Source organism: Diplotaxodon limnothrissa, linkage group LG6 (genome assembly GCF_057381915.1).
Source record: "Diplotaxodon limnothrissa isolate DT_005_m linkage group LG6, D_limnothrissa_male_GT1.1, whole genome shotgun sequence".
Lineage (NCBI taxonomy): Eukaryota > Metazoa > Chordata > Actinopteri > Cichliformes > Cichlidae > Diplotaxodon > Diplotaxodon limnothrissa.
This window is the reverse complement of record NC_140601.1, coordinates 36,048,981-36,062,012: the sequence shown is the minus strand read 5'-3', so window position 1 is coordinate 36,062,012 and position 13,032 is coordinate 36,048,981. Positions and strand designations below refer to the sequence as shown.

The 13,032-nt window shown below is 41.4% G+C and overlaps 1 protein-coding gene across 2 annotated transcripts; it reads left to right on the top strand.

The window, feature by feature from the left end:
- The first annotated feature begins 1,445 nt into the window (after positions 1–1,445).
- bmerb1 (bMERB domain containing 1) lies at positions 1,446–12,772 on the top strand. Of its 2 annotated transcripts, none has more exons than XM_085356338.1 (6): positions 1,446–1,533; positions 5,096–5,216; positions 6,904–6,977; positions 8,954–9,068; positions 12,471–12,553; positions 12,654–12,772. In XM_085356338.1, the coding sequence occupies exons 1-6, from the start codon at positions 1,446–1,448 to the stop codon at positions 12,770–12,772; spliced, it is 600 nt and encodes a 199-aa protein (XP_085212464.1). The 2 variants fall into 2 exon arrangements, with proteins under 2 accessions (XP_085212464.1, XP_085212463.1); XM_085356337.1 differs by having other exon boundaries at positions 1,446–1,542.
- The last annotated feature ends 260 nt before the right edge of the window (positions 12,773–13,032 follow it).

The following is a 13,032-nucleotide window of genomic DNA, read 5'->3' as shown; positions in this document are numbered from 1 at the left end:
TGGCTGCTGTTGACTGTGAAAACTCATCTAATTACTTCTGCACTAACCGCTGGAAATATAGTAATAATATTTATTGTTGAATAAATCGAGAAAATGTCATTCATTTATTGTTGGATTTTTTTCTTTTTACTGAGCACAGTGAGAACACCATTGTAGCTACACAAATGAAATGGACATTAATGAGCTTGTTCTTGTACCTACAACAGAACAATGGTCAATAGCCTCACAGTTTTTTTCACAAAAGGTGCCTTTTGTTTGTTTTGGCTTGAGTTCAAGAGGAAAATCCCTCCTATGGATTACTTGCCATTTAGATGGACTACAGGTATTTTGAGAATCAAAGCTTGTATATAAAGCACTTCCCACTCATTGAACTGTATAGCCTTTGTACGCAGTTTTACAAGGTAGTAAACTTAAACAATGAAGCTTCCTTTTTTCCATTAAAGTGGTTTCTAAATTTGTAACAGATTGTTCAAAAAGATGTTTGCCTGATTTTCCATAAAGCAAACTGACCAACTGTGTGAAAACACCTGCTTCTTAACCTTTGTCAGTTTTATATGCATGTGAGTCAAAGAAAAGCCTAAGGAGACAAACTGTTGAAGCGCTCTCACCAGAGACAGTATATAATATTAAACTACTAACTTGCAATACACTGAATACAATCATCAAAAACATTAATGTGTACTATGAAAATTAGTAGGCCTATTGTTTTCAGATAACGTTTCCTTACTTATCCCTTAAGTTGGGAAACGGGTTTATTACAACAGTTCACTAAGTTCATCATAACGAGTAACAAAATAGCTAAAAAAGCAAAATAATAAAAATATTTCAATAAAATGACAGCGTTGTTTATATATGTATGTATGTATATATGTATGTATGTATATATGTATGTATGTATGTATATATGTATGTATGTATGTATGTATATATGTATGTATGTATGTGTATATATATATGTGTATATATATATATATATATGTATGCGCGCGCACTTCTATTCAGCGGAAAGCCTGCATTTGCGAAAGACGGATAAGTGGAAGTGAATGGATGGATGGATAAGTGGAAGAGGAAACATAAAGAAATTTGTATATATGATTGTGTATATATGAAATTTCAATTACTAAATAAAACATAGGTAAATATTTAGATTAGGTTGTGTGTGTGTGTGTGGTTTTTTTTTCCCCCTCTTCTCTCAATGCGTTCTCGGTGATAGTGGGTGTCTCCCAGCCTTTACATTCCTGGCCGCACTGCGCATGCTCTCTACATCCTCTCCATCCACACGTCGAAGGACTTGAAACCTCGAATAAAGATGCTCAACGTCTCGGGTCCCTGGAGCCTTGTCACCGGGTGAAATTTGACTTATCTGAAAGGTCGCACAGACTCAGAGACGAGACGCAGAAGGACGACATCGTTTCTCGGTTTCGGCGCGCGTGCACTCCACCGACATGGAACTGAAGAAATCTATATCGGACACCGAGCGCGCGCTCAGGAGCTACGGAGCTGTGTCGGAAACGGCGTGGACAACGGACAAAGGTGAGCGTCGTCAACGAAAAACAATAAAATAAAAGGGAATAAAGACAAAAACGGGAAGTGTGTGGCGGGAAACGTGCAGCTGTGGTCTCAGCTTTTCTTCAGTGTGTGTTTCGCTGTCAGGATGCCCAGTCAGCACTTAGAGTTTAAATGGTTAAAGCGTGACTCACAAAAGGTTTGGGATGGGATCAATAGCGCTGCCTTGGTACTAAAAAGCGTATTACGTCCCTTATGTGCAAACCGTGGGTAGCATATTGCGCCCTTTGTTAATGAATTTTAACCACTAAAGGTCTCGGACGCAGCGCATTTGCAAACTTGTGGATATTTAATTGTGAGCTGATAAGATGCAGCAGGAGCACTAGCTCTGAGTGAACACCCTGCTCCTCTGCTCTAATCAGTGTACGTATATCTATATGAAAGGGCTCAAGAGGCAGCTTTAAAAAATGTTATTAACTCTATTCCCCACTTTCAGTGATTATTCATGGGATTCATTTTGCGTAGCTGTGTTGGCGAGACTCACAAGTACCAATAATAAATATAACAACAACAAATTAAGGCTAATTTGTTGTTGTGATAATAGAGCATAAGCTGCAAAAACGCCAAACAAGACATTAAATTCAACATCACACGATCCTGTCTTATTTGTTCTATTCAAGGCTGCATATAAAATGCACACTCTCTCATTTATTAAGTAGTGTCTGAAGTAGCTCAGAGCTCTGTCTCCTCTTCAGAGAGCTTTTTTTTCTTCAGCAACTGATGAAAATCTATTCAAATTAAAGTGATATGAAAAAAAGAGGAAAATCCTCCCCATGGAAAGCCAGAATCAATAAAATATTTGCTTGGCATTCATGGTTGTTAGATGATTGATTAATCTATTTTTATGTCACATGCCTAATGGATTTCATCTTTAGTCAATACCACGCATGTTAGATGATAAAATGAAATGGTTGTTTAGTTTTAATGCTGATTTGGATTTGTGCCTGTGGCAATATTAATGCACAGTCATGATCAAATGAAATCATTCAAACGCAAAGCTTCGGGATGGGCATAAAGCAGCAAAAACAGAGTTTGTTTACATCGTCTTAGATGTTTCTGTTATTTTCTCCTGTTCTCGTGTGATAAAAAGTGTTTTAGTGACGTAGCTGAATGACGAAGCTAGAGAAATATAAGAGACTTCAGAAGTGTCCCTCCTGATTCCAGTCATCATCATCACAGGGGAGTAGTGTGTGAAGAAACTTCCAGATTAAGTCTGAGAAGAAAATGCAGAGGATATTTTTAGAAACAGATCCAGCCATTGCTCTCTCGCGCTCTCGTTTTCTTTCTGCTACAAAGACAAACATACAGGCAGAAAACAACACAGAGGTACAACAAAGGCAGCTCCCTGCAGGTTTGTGTCCATCTATTAGGCAAATAGCACACGTGTTTGCCTTGCACTTTCTATTTTGTCCCCACCATCTGTTTTTTTTTCTTCTTTTTTCCCCACTGGAGGGGGTGTGGTCCGGCAGCAGTGTGTACAGTGTGACTGCAGCATGTGTCAGGGGGTGTCTGCATTCGATGTCATACAGGCACTGACATTTCCCTGTTGTTAAACCCCATGTGGCTGCTGCAGTACACACGATCCTGACTCTCAGGGTTGTTTTAGCCTCATTAAGTCGTAATCCTGAAGTACACCAATGAGCCAGTTAGTTTTAGTGAAACTGGGGTAGTTCAGGTGTGGTTTACATTGGCTGGATTTTGTTGTCAACCATACCTGTCTCTGAGGAAAGCGCCACTTTTAATTATATTAGCATTTAATTACTTATAGTGTTTTTAGTGCTCAGTAGGTGTTAGCGGCATGTCGGGTTCAGAGAGAGCTGTTAAGACATTATTGAGCTGGCACTTTGCCACTTTTAATGGTCTGGTCAGGACCTAATGCAGCTTGGTGTTATTGATGATGAACACGTGGCTGTAAGCGAGGCAGAGGAACGTGCGAGGAAAAAGCAAGAAACAGTAAAATAAAAAAAGAGGAGATAGAGGAAACGCGTGTAAAACTTTAGTTCGTATCTCGCTGATACAAACTTTCGCAACTGCGTCTTTTGTCAGCAGACGTGTCAGATGGTGATTCAACATCAGCAAGGCACAAACAAAGTGCGCCCTCCTGTGCAGACTTCTGTCTGCTGTGGTGAGTCAGCTCCATCCTCAGCAAGCATCCATGAAAAGTATCACAAACGCACACTGCAGTTAGTGTTGCTGCAGGAGGACGGAGGACTGATCCCAACCCTCTAATATTACCGTACATACTTTGAATAAATCATGCGTCAGAGTGTGTTATAGACGCAAATAACTGTTTAATCAGGTGTATTGTGACGTGGCATCTGTAGACTGGACATTATGTCCTGTTGTCCTGGCATCACTTCACAGCCTGAGTGGGAAGAAGGAATGACAGACACTTAGAATCCTTGTAATTTCTATATGGAGAAGTGAGTATTCATATGAGAAGATCAAGTAAGGTACACTATATAACTGTCTTTTGAGACACTTTTACGCAATAGTATTTTTATCATAACAATACTTTTATGTAATTTCCAGCTTAGTATGTTTATTCATTCATTCTACTAGAGTAGCTTTGCATAATTAGCAGTAAAAAAAAATACCTTTGTTTACTTTACACCGAGCTCCCCTTCAGCCAGGTACAACACTTCCCATAATGCAACTTTGTAAAGTTCTTCATTGGTCCCTTTGTCAAAGCCTTGGTGAACCAGGCTTTCTCTTCTGAGGAGGGAATCAGCACACCACAGTGCTAAACACTTTCACACACAGAGAACATAGATAGGTTTTCCATATTGGCTCGATTTATGCTGTTGTCCGTATGCTGAGCCGCTTCATCAGGTGTTGCGGCATTTTTGTGGTCGGTGCATTGACGAGTGCATTAAGTGGTTTGTCTGTATAGTAGCTGCAATGTTTCTGCATGTTACTGGCAGAGATGGAGTGTGAGGTCAGTTCCAGCTTGGGAAGAAATCAACAAGAAGCCACATCTGGTCATCGGTCCGTGCTGAAAGTGCTTTTTCTGTCTCTTTGGAAAATACTTGTGATATATTCCTGGTTAATTCCTTTCTTATGGGCGATTGGAAGCTTTCAGAAAAAAAATCTGTAATTTATGGCTGAAGCACTGCTTTGATTTTAAACTTCAGATCACTTAACTCAATTATCCACACCTCTTTCTCACCAAATATCATGCTCTTGGGTGCAGTGATATGACATGTCACACAGAGAGGAGGTGAGAAGTGAGTTTGCCAAGAAGCTGACGGTATGAGAAAGTTTTCAACGATGAAACGAAAGGAGTGAACTTTCCAATGCACATGTGACATCAAATCAAAGGAATGAGGACTTTACATTTTAGAGCTTTAATTAGATGCGGCCAATGGAAGTAAGCCATGTGTAGTACTTGTTCTCTGTAATTTAAACCAAGCAGGCATGGTTGAACTGTGAAGGAGTGTCCAGAGTGAATAAAACTATGGTTCAAGAATGTCTTGTAGGTCTGTCTTCTTTTATTGCATTGTTTTTCCTCTGTTTGTCTTCCTCTCAGGTCACTCAGATGTGTCAATGGCAGAGAGCACGATGTCTCCAGAGGAGATCGAGGTGGAGATGGCTCGTATCCAACGCCTGCGGGAAGTCCTGGTGCGCAGAGAGTCAGAGCTGCGCTTCATGTGAGTGTCTGTGTTTTTTCTGAGACCAGAGGTTCGCCTTTTTTTGAGGTTTTTTTTTTTTAACCAAGACACAGTTGATACTCTTAATACAACACAAAGGCATGCGTGTTACTTCCTTCACACATACATTAAGCTTGGTGCTCAATATTTAGGGAAGCTGTCAATTTGTCCATTGATTATTCCGAGGGCTGGACATGCATGTAGCAGCTGAATGAGTCATCACTGATGGACTCACTGGCCGCTAAGCTTAAAGGATTATAGATCACTGCTGAAAAAGAAGTTTTAACAGCATTATATACCCGCTCAGTGTATCGTTTTAAAACTAAAAATGGAAATACAAGGCTTTGTTTATTTTTGTGCAAAACTATTTCCAAATTTCTCACCAATGAACCATGTATTTTGGGGGGTAACTGCATGTTTAGTATCTGCCCAGTGATGGTCGAAGTATCAGATGAAGCTGATAAAGATTTAAAAAATCCCACAGTGTTGCACTGTAATAAAAAGCCTACTTGCAGGGCTTAATTAGGCCACCATGCTGCTTATTGTTATCTCTCTGCTGTCCGTCCTCACGTGCAGGCACAGACACACCAAGTAGCAGATGGCGTGCCAAAGGTTGCTGGAATCTACTAATACCGATGAGAGAGTAAAACACAAGGCAGAGGAGGGAGATATACGGAGCGAGGGATCTAGGAGGGGAGAAAGGAGAAGGAGGGAGGTGTAAAACACAGCAACTGGGATACATGCAGGGAGGAGGAGGAAGGAGGCAGGAGGCTGTGGATGAGTCATCGTCCTGATCTATCACAAGGAGAATTAAATCTGCTCCACACACACACACACACACACACACACACCCACACACACACACACACAGACAGGGATTTAGGTAATAAAAAGGGAAAATGCCGAGGCCCCAAGGGTGAGACATGAGGGCTACAGGAAGCACAGAGAGCATGCAGGATTGATTTTTTTTGTCGTTGTGTGTTTTCCGTCTCGACACACTTAACACACTCACTCCTGATGTGTGAGCTCGAGGCTATGAAATCTTAATGACAAGAACAAGAGCGGAGTTTATTCAACAACATCCAGCTAATGGTGATTATTTAGAGATTAACACTGAAACTGTTTGCTAATGAATTAATAAGTTCAGTGACAGAAATGAATTGAATGTGGGTAATTTATTCTGAATAATAAAAACCATTCAGAGTGCTTTGGTGGGCTCGCTTTTTAAAATGTTTGTTAACTGAATGTGTTTTGAATGGCTTTTTATATCAAGAGAAGTGATGTGAAGACTCTGTGTTGTACTGTGTGTTGTGCTCGAGGAAATTGTGGCAATCGTTTTTGTGTAGCAAAACTGATAAAATGGCAGGTTCGGAAATTGGCAGCTTTAGAGATAAAGTCAGAAAATTAGTTGCAGAAAGCTAAATTCTTCACCTCATAAAGACTTAATATAAAAAAAGCTCCGCTTGTTAGATTAGAAAATCCTTCAAACTAATTATCCAGCTCCTCTACATCAGATTATTGTTTATTTTCTTCAAGATTCCTTATTATACAGTGTAGGTCTGCCTGACGTCATGTCAATCAGATAAATATGTCAGAAATGGAAGTGGAAGCAGCTAATAATATCAGTTTGTCTGTAATCTGATGGAAGCCAGTGCTTTACTTTTATTTCTCCCTTTTATCTTTTCAGGATGGATGACATTCAGCTCTGCAAAGACATCATGAGTTTAAAGCAGGAGCTAAGGCAGATTGTCGCAGTACCAGGTACTCATGGAAATTCTGCATCAAAATCAGGCGATAAAGAACTCACAGTTGTTCCTCTGCATGCAGAACTGTCCACACTCTCTGTTTAGACTTGACCAAAAATAGATCTTTTGATAGAAAGTGCAGCTCACAGGAGGCCTATCGCCTCTGCGAGTATCACACTGATTTATAGGACGTGTCGTAACAATAAACGACGCAGGATTGATTGTAAGTCCCAGGGACACAGTGAAGTTATGAGGGAGAGATAAGCATACACACACTCACAAACACATAAACATCCATGCATCATCACTTTGAAGGAAACACAAGCTGAGGGAGGTTTTCCAGGCAAAGAGTCTAAAATGAATTTCAGTAAACACTCATTTACTGCCTGCATGTTTTCATTGTGCAAAAACGGAATCAAATATTAGCCTACAGTCACTTCCAGCGTTGCCTGTATCAGAAATGCAGCGAGAATGTGCTGAAGTGGCTGACTGACGTCAGCTGCATCGCACATAGCAACCCAAATGCGTACATGAGGCTATGCATAGAGAGAACCTGGCAACAGCAGCAAAACACACCTCCTCCGAGCGCATGTACATCATGTGTCAGTGTGTGTCAGTGTGTGTGTGCAGGAGGGGCTGGTGTTGTGTTCAAGGATGCACACATGAGGATCAGGACTGACCTGTCAAACGCTGCCTGGATTTTATTTTACCACTTTGACAACCCAGCAGCATATACGAAATAACAGAAACACCCTGACAATACAGTAACACATCCAGCATGAGTAGTTCTAATTTAGCCTGTGTGAAGGCTAAATTTTCCCCGCAGCTTGAATGAAGTAAATCCCTGAAGGGAATCTGGTTCTCGACTAGTTTGATGTGTTTTTTTTTAAAGAATTTTCTCATTTAAATTCCTTGTGTATTTGTGGAAAATTTATAAGGAATCTTCAATTTTGAGATCCAGATAGACTTAAAAAATAATCCCTTTTAATGGGCTCGGACTCACCTCTGACAGAATTACTTCTTTGGGAATGCGGCTAAGAAACAAGAAACCAAATCAGTCAAATAGCCCCCTTTGGAAGAATTGAAAAAGTACAGCACAAACGTAAATCAGATTAAGAGTAGTATATAACTAGTTTTGCCAACATTGATCAACATAGAAGGCTGCGCGAGAAAAACAGAAGTGTCTTGAGTTGAGGTGTGTTTTATTTTTTTCTAGCTTTAATTCATAGGAGAGAAGATATGTTACTTTCTTATCACATAAATTATTAATAGGATCGCATTATAACATAGTGTTCCTTTTATTTTGTCCACTTGCCACCTAGTCTGCACTGCCCTGTAAAATCTCACTGACATTCCCTTGTGCCAAAAGTGTTGTGTATGCTGTTAAGGGGGTTCTGGTATCCCATTACTCCACTCCAGGACAAAAGGAGTCATGTGACAGACCCAGCTACCTCTCCTGCACCTGCTCCTCTGACTTTGGATTATGTGTCTAACCCGTGCATCCTTCAGGCTGTCCTGCCCCCTGGGAGCTTCGCTCTGTAGCTGCACTGCTCCATGTTAGAAAAAGCTGGTTTTAACAGTCATTTTTCATCCGCTTTTTCTCAAATAGCCTAGATATCAGCATTGCCAGACAGCCTACCTCTGCAGCCATGTGTCGATGTGTCCTTTTCTGTTTTTACATACATCTGATTTGGTCTGTTAGTGTATATTCTGTGCTTTGGAGTGTGAAGGTTAGCTCTTTGAGGCAGGACAATTCTGATGCTTGCAGATGCTTAATCCTTCAGCCAGCAAAACCAAAAAGAAGGCTCACAAACATTTGCATAATTGAGTGAGTGCCTTATTTGTTATAAATTATGCGTGAGTCAGAATTAAGGATCTGTTTTGTGACGTGACTCAGTGTTAAAGAGAATCTGACATTCCTGTAGGGTCGGTCTGTAGACATCAGATGGGTTGCTGCTGTCCGTCTTATTTTCTTCCTTGTTTTCCCCCCAGAGAAAGAAAAAACCAAGAAGCACAGGCAGCGAGAAGAGGAACTGATCCTGAAGATCCATAAACTGGTGCAGAAGAGGGATTTTCTGGTCGACGATGCCGAGGTGGAGAGATTAAGGTACGGCCCTCCTAAGCTCTGAGCACAGCTCATATCTGGGATGACGTCTCTGTGTGCTGACTGTCTGTTTACTCAGATACCGCTGGCTGTTTATTTCTTCATTTGATCCTCATAGAAGAGTTGAGAAACAGCAGGAAGGAGACTCATTAGAGTAAATGTGTAGCGCGAATGTGAACTTGACTGAAGACGGCGAACAGGGGTCACTTCATCATCACAGCAGTGTTTAGCTGTGTGTGTGGGAGGGAGGCTGACTGATGACTGTGGCTCTGCATTGTCTGCTCCCCCAGATAACCCACAGAGTGTGACACTTTCAGATAGGCAAGATAATGGGTTTAAATCACAGCGTGAACAAATGTCTGTGGGACTCAAAAGATTAATTTTGAAACTGTGCCTTCAGATTGTTCTGGGTTATTTCGGTGTCATTATAATCATTTTTTGTGACAGTACTGAGTCACAACCAAAGAGTCTTAAAAGTGATTATCTTCTATCAAAATCAATGCCACATGTAGCATTAGATTACGTCCAATCGTGTGTTCTCTTTAATTTCAGGTAACAGAGCTGCAAAGAGAAATCTTTAATTTTACAGTCTACTGGGTCTACTGGGAGTTTTCCCCCACAGACATCTCTAGAGTTTATTGAGAAGATATCCAAAATGCCTTGCTGAAGCCCGAGGTCAATAGCCAGACTGCTTTAGGCTCATAGGAAGGCGAAAGTAATTCAAATAATAACTTGTTACAACACTATGCTGAAGAACATGTCTGAACATACAACATATTGAACCTTGAAGCAGATGAGCTGCAGCAGCAGAAGACCACACCAGGTGCCACTACTGTCACCTAAGAGCAGGAATCTGAGGCTACAGATTGTCAGTTGGGCTGCTGCTGGTTATGTAATGATGTGAGGGATATTTTTATGATACTTCGGGGCCATTAGTACTAATTAAGCATGGTTTAAAATGCCACGTCACCCGAGTATTGTTGCTTACCGTGATTTCCTGAACTTTACTCAAATTGTCTCTGCAGTCACCCGATCTCAGTCCAAAAAAACACCCCTGGGATGTGATAGCATCATGAATGTGTGATGCCATCATGTCAATATGGACAAAAAACTCTGAGCATCATGTTGACAAGCTGTTTGTTGTGCTACAAGAATTAAAACAGTTGTTAAGGCAAAAGAGGTTCCATAATGTTACTAGTAAGGTGTCAATAATGGCGTGGCTGGCGAGTGTATGTTTCTATATTTCCTATAAATTTGTTCAGAGGAAGCATATTGAAACAAAAATTCTCATTTAGGTCAGCAGATGTCATTTTGTTGAGTGTTTGAAGTCCTGTACAAAACTAAATGGTAGCCAACAAGGGTGCAGAGCAAGCTCCTTCCTAATATAATTTAGTGAGATACATGATTAAGTGTCTGAAAGACAGAGCAGATACAGAACCTAATAATAATCTTAATTTGTACTTCAAATCGTGGCTCAAGAGTTGGGAGTTCGCCTTGTAATCGGAAGGTTGCCGGTTCGAGCCCCGGCTTGGACAGTCTCGGTCGTTGTGTCCTTGGGCAAGACACTTCACCCATTGCCTACTGTGGTGGTGGTCAGAGGGCCCGGTGGCGCCAGTGTCCGGCAGCCTCGCCTCTGTCAGTGCGCCCCAGGGTGGCTGTGGCTACATTGTAGCTTGCCATCACCAGTGTGTGAATGTGTGTGTGAATGGGTGGATGACTGGATATGTAAAGCGCTTTGGGGTCCTTAGGGACTAGTAAAGCGCTATATAAATACAGGCCATTTACCAATAAGGATGAAAGCACATTTATAGATCCTGATGACCAAAACGTCAAAATGTAGACCAGAGAAGGACAGAAAAACATTTTTATTATGCCTCTCTGGCTTCTGTATTCCAGCCAAGAATCGGTTTTCTTTTTTCGCCTCTTTTTGTCTTTAAATATATTTAAAACTGACCTCCGCCTCAAAGTGAAATTAACAGAAAAAATGGATTATTTGTTGATTTCTTCATCTTCATATTTTATTGCAGTTTGAAGGTTACAAGAGCTCATGACTGCTTTGAAAACAGAAATATTAGATATATAAAATGTGCTCAGTAGAGCTTACATTTTATTACTAAACTAATTATAGTTAATTCAGGACCACTGTAGTCCAAGGATTATTATTTCACTGAGCAGTAATTCATGTTTAGCAGCGTAGCTCTGTTCTGGAAGAGGCGCTCAAAATATTCTCAGCTTAGCTGTCAGCTGATCGGGTCTGGACTGTATTTGACAGATTTCTTTTGGACTAGTGTGAGTCCAGATACTGGTGGAGTTGATGTAGTTGGGCGACTGTAGCTCAGGGGGTTGGGAAGCGCATCTGTAACCGGAAGGTCGCCGGTTCAATCCCCGGCCTCTCTGTCCTGGTCGTTGTGTCCTTGGGCAAGACACTTTACCCTACTGGTGTTGGCCAGAGGGGTCGATGGCACGATATGGCAGCCTCGCTTCTGTCAGCCTGCCCCAGGGCAGCTGTGGCTACAACAGTAGCTTGCCTCCACCAGTGTGTGAATGTGAGAGTGAATGGGTGCCTTGAAAAGCGCTATATAAATCCAATCCATTATTATTAGTAAAGTCATGGAAACTTTGGCATCTAGGAGGATGAAGTGATGATTGAGGAGGTTAAACGTTGGTAGGTCTGAAAAGGAAGATTGACAGAAGGAGCAGAGAGTGATTGACCTGAAGAGTGTGAGCAGAAAGATAACATGACAAGTACAGTGACGTCAAAAGAGTGAAAGAAGCGATTTTGACAGAGTGGGAAAAAGAGGCAAGAAGGAGAAAGCGACAAATAGAAAGAGACAGAAAGTGTTCATACATACTCGGATAAAGACAGGAAGGAGCTGAACTGACTCCAAAGCTTCAAAACAAGTATGTATGTTCCACTAGTGTATGTAGGCAGTGAGAGTGGATAACCCTGATATGATTCTGACTGACCACGTGGCAGCCAGTTAGATCAAAGTCTGCACAAAGGAAGGGGAAAGGTAACAGAGATGAAGCCTGTTTTTATGAAAGATAAGTCTGTAGTTGCTCAAAGTAATAAAAAAAAAACCCTGGTTGTTTCAGACAGTAGGCTTCACCAAGGCCCACTATAAGATGAGGATTGTCTTGAACTGTAAAGCATGTGTGCTCACTTTAATAGAGATTAAGAAGAAAAATGCAGAGCTTGAAATGAACAGACGAAGGAATTTTAAAAGTTGGTAGTCTCTTAAAACAAAACACCCCCCCAGATGTTTAGCTTTGAAAATACCAAAAACTGTGGCGCAGCCATGCTGTCCTGTCAGTCAGTCAGTCCAGTAGTGCTGCTTCAGTCAGATAAAAGCAGACATTTTCTGAATTTCATTCAGACTAAGATGTGGATGTTTTGTACCTCAGGGAGAAGGAGGAGGACAAAGAGATGGCGGAGTTCCTCAGGCTGAAGCTGATGCCTCTGGAACAGAAGCTCAAAGTCACACAGAGTGAGTGAGAGGTTAAAAATAACTCATGCACACCATCTTAAAGAGACAAGAGCATTGTATGTGATTATGTCTCTTTTTTTCCCTCTCCCTTTACGACAAGATCCTCCAAAGCCCAAGAGACAAATCCCTGAGCCGCCACCCAACAAGCCATCCATCACCAAGTCAGGAGCGGCCATCATTAAGGACTGCTGCGGAGCCACCCAGTGTGCTGTAATGTAACTGACCCAAACCTGCTTATGGCCCCGACCCTGTGTCAGACACCGCACTCACATCACACGACATGACGTACATCACTTCCTGTTACTCGGAGAGTCACAGTCAACCACGAAACTGTTCAGGTATCAGATTCGTAGCTTAGTTTGCAAGAGGTTGGGAGCTGATCCCCGGTCGGTATTTAAGGGAAACTTTTATAGTAAGGAGCTTTTAACCAAGACCATGAAATAAAGGGAAAGGAAGCTGTGAAGAGAACTGTAAATAAA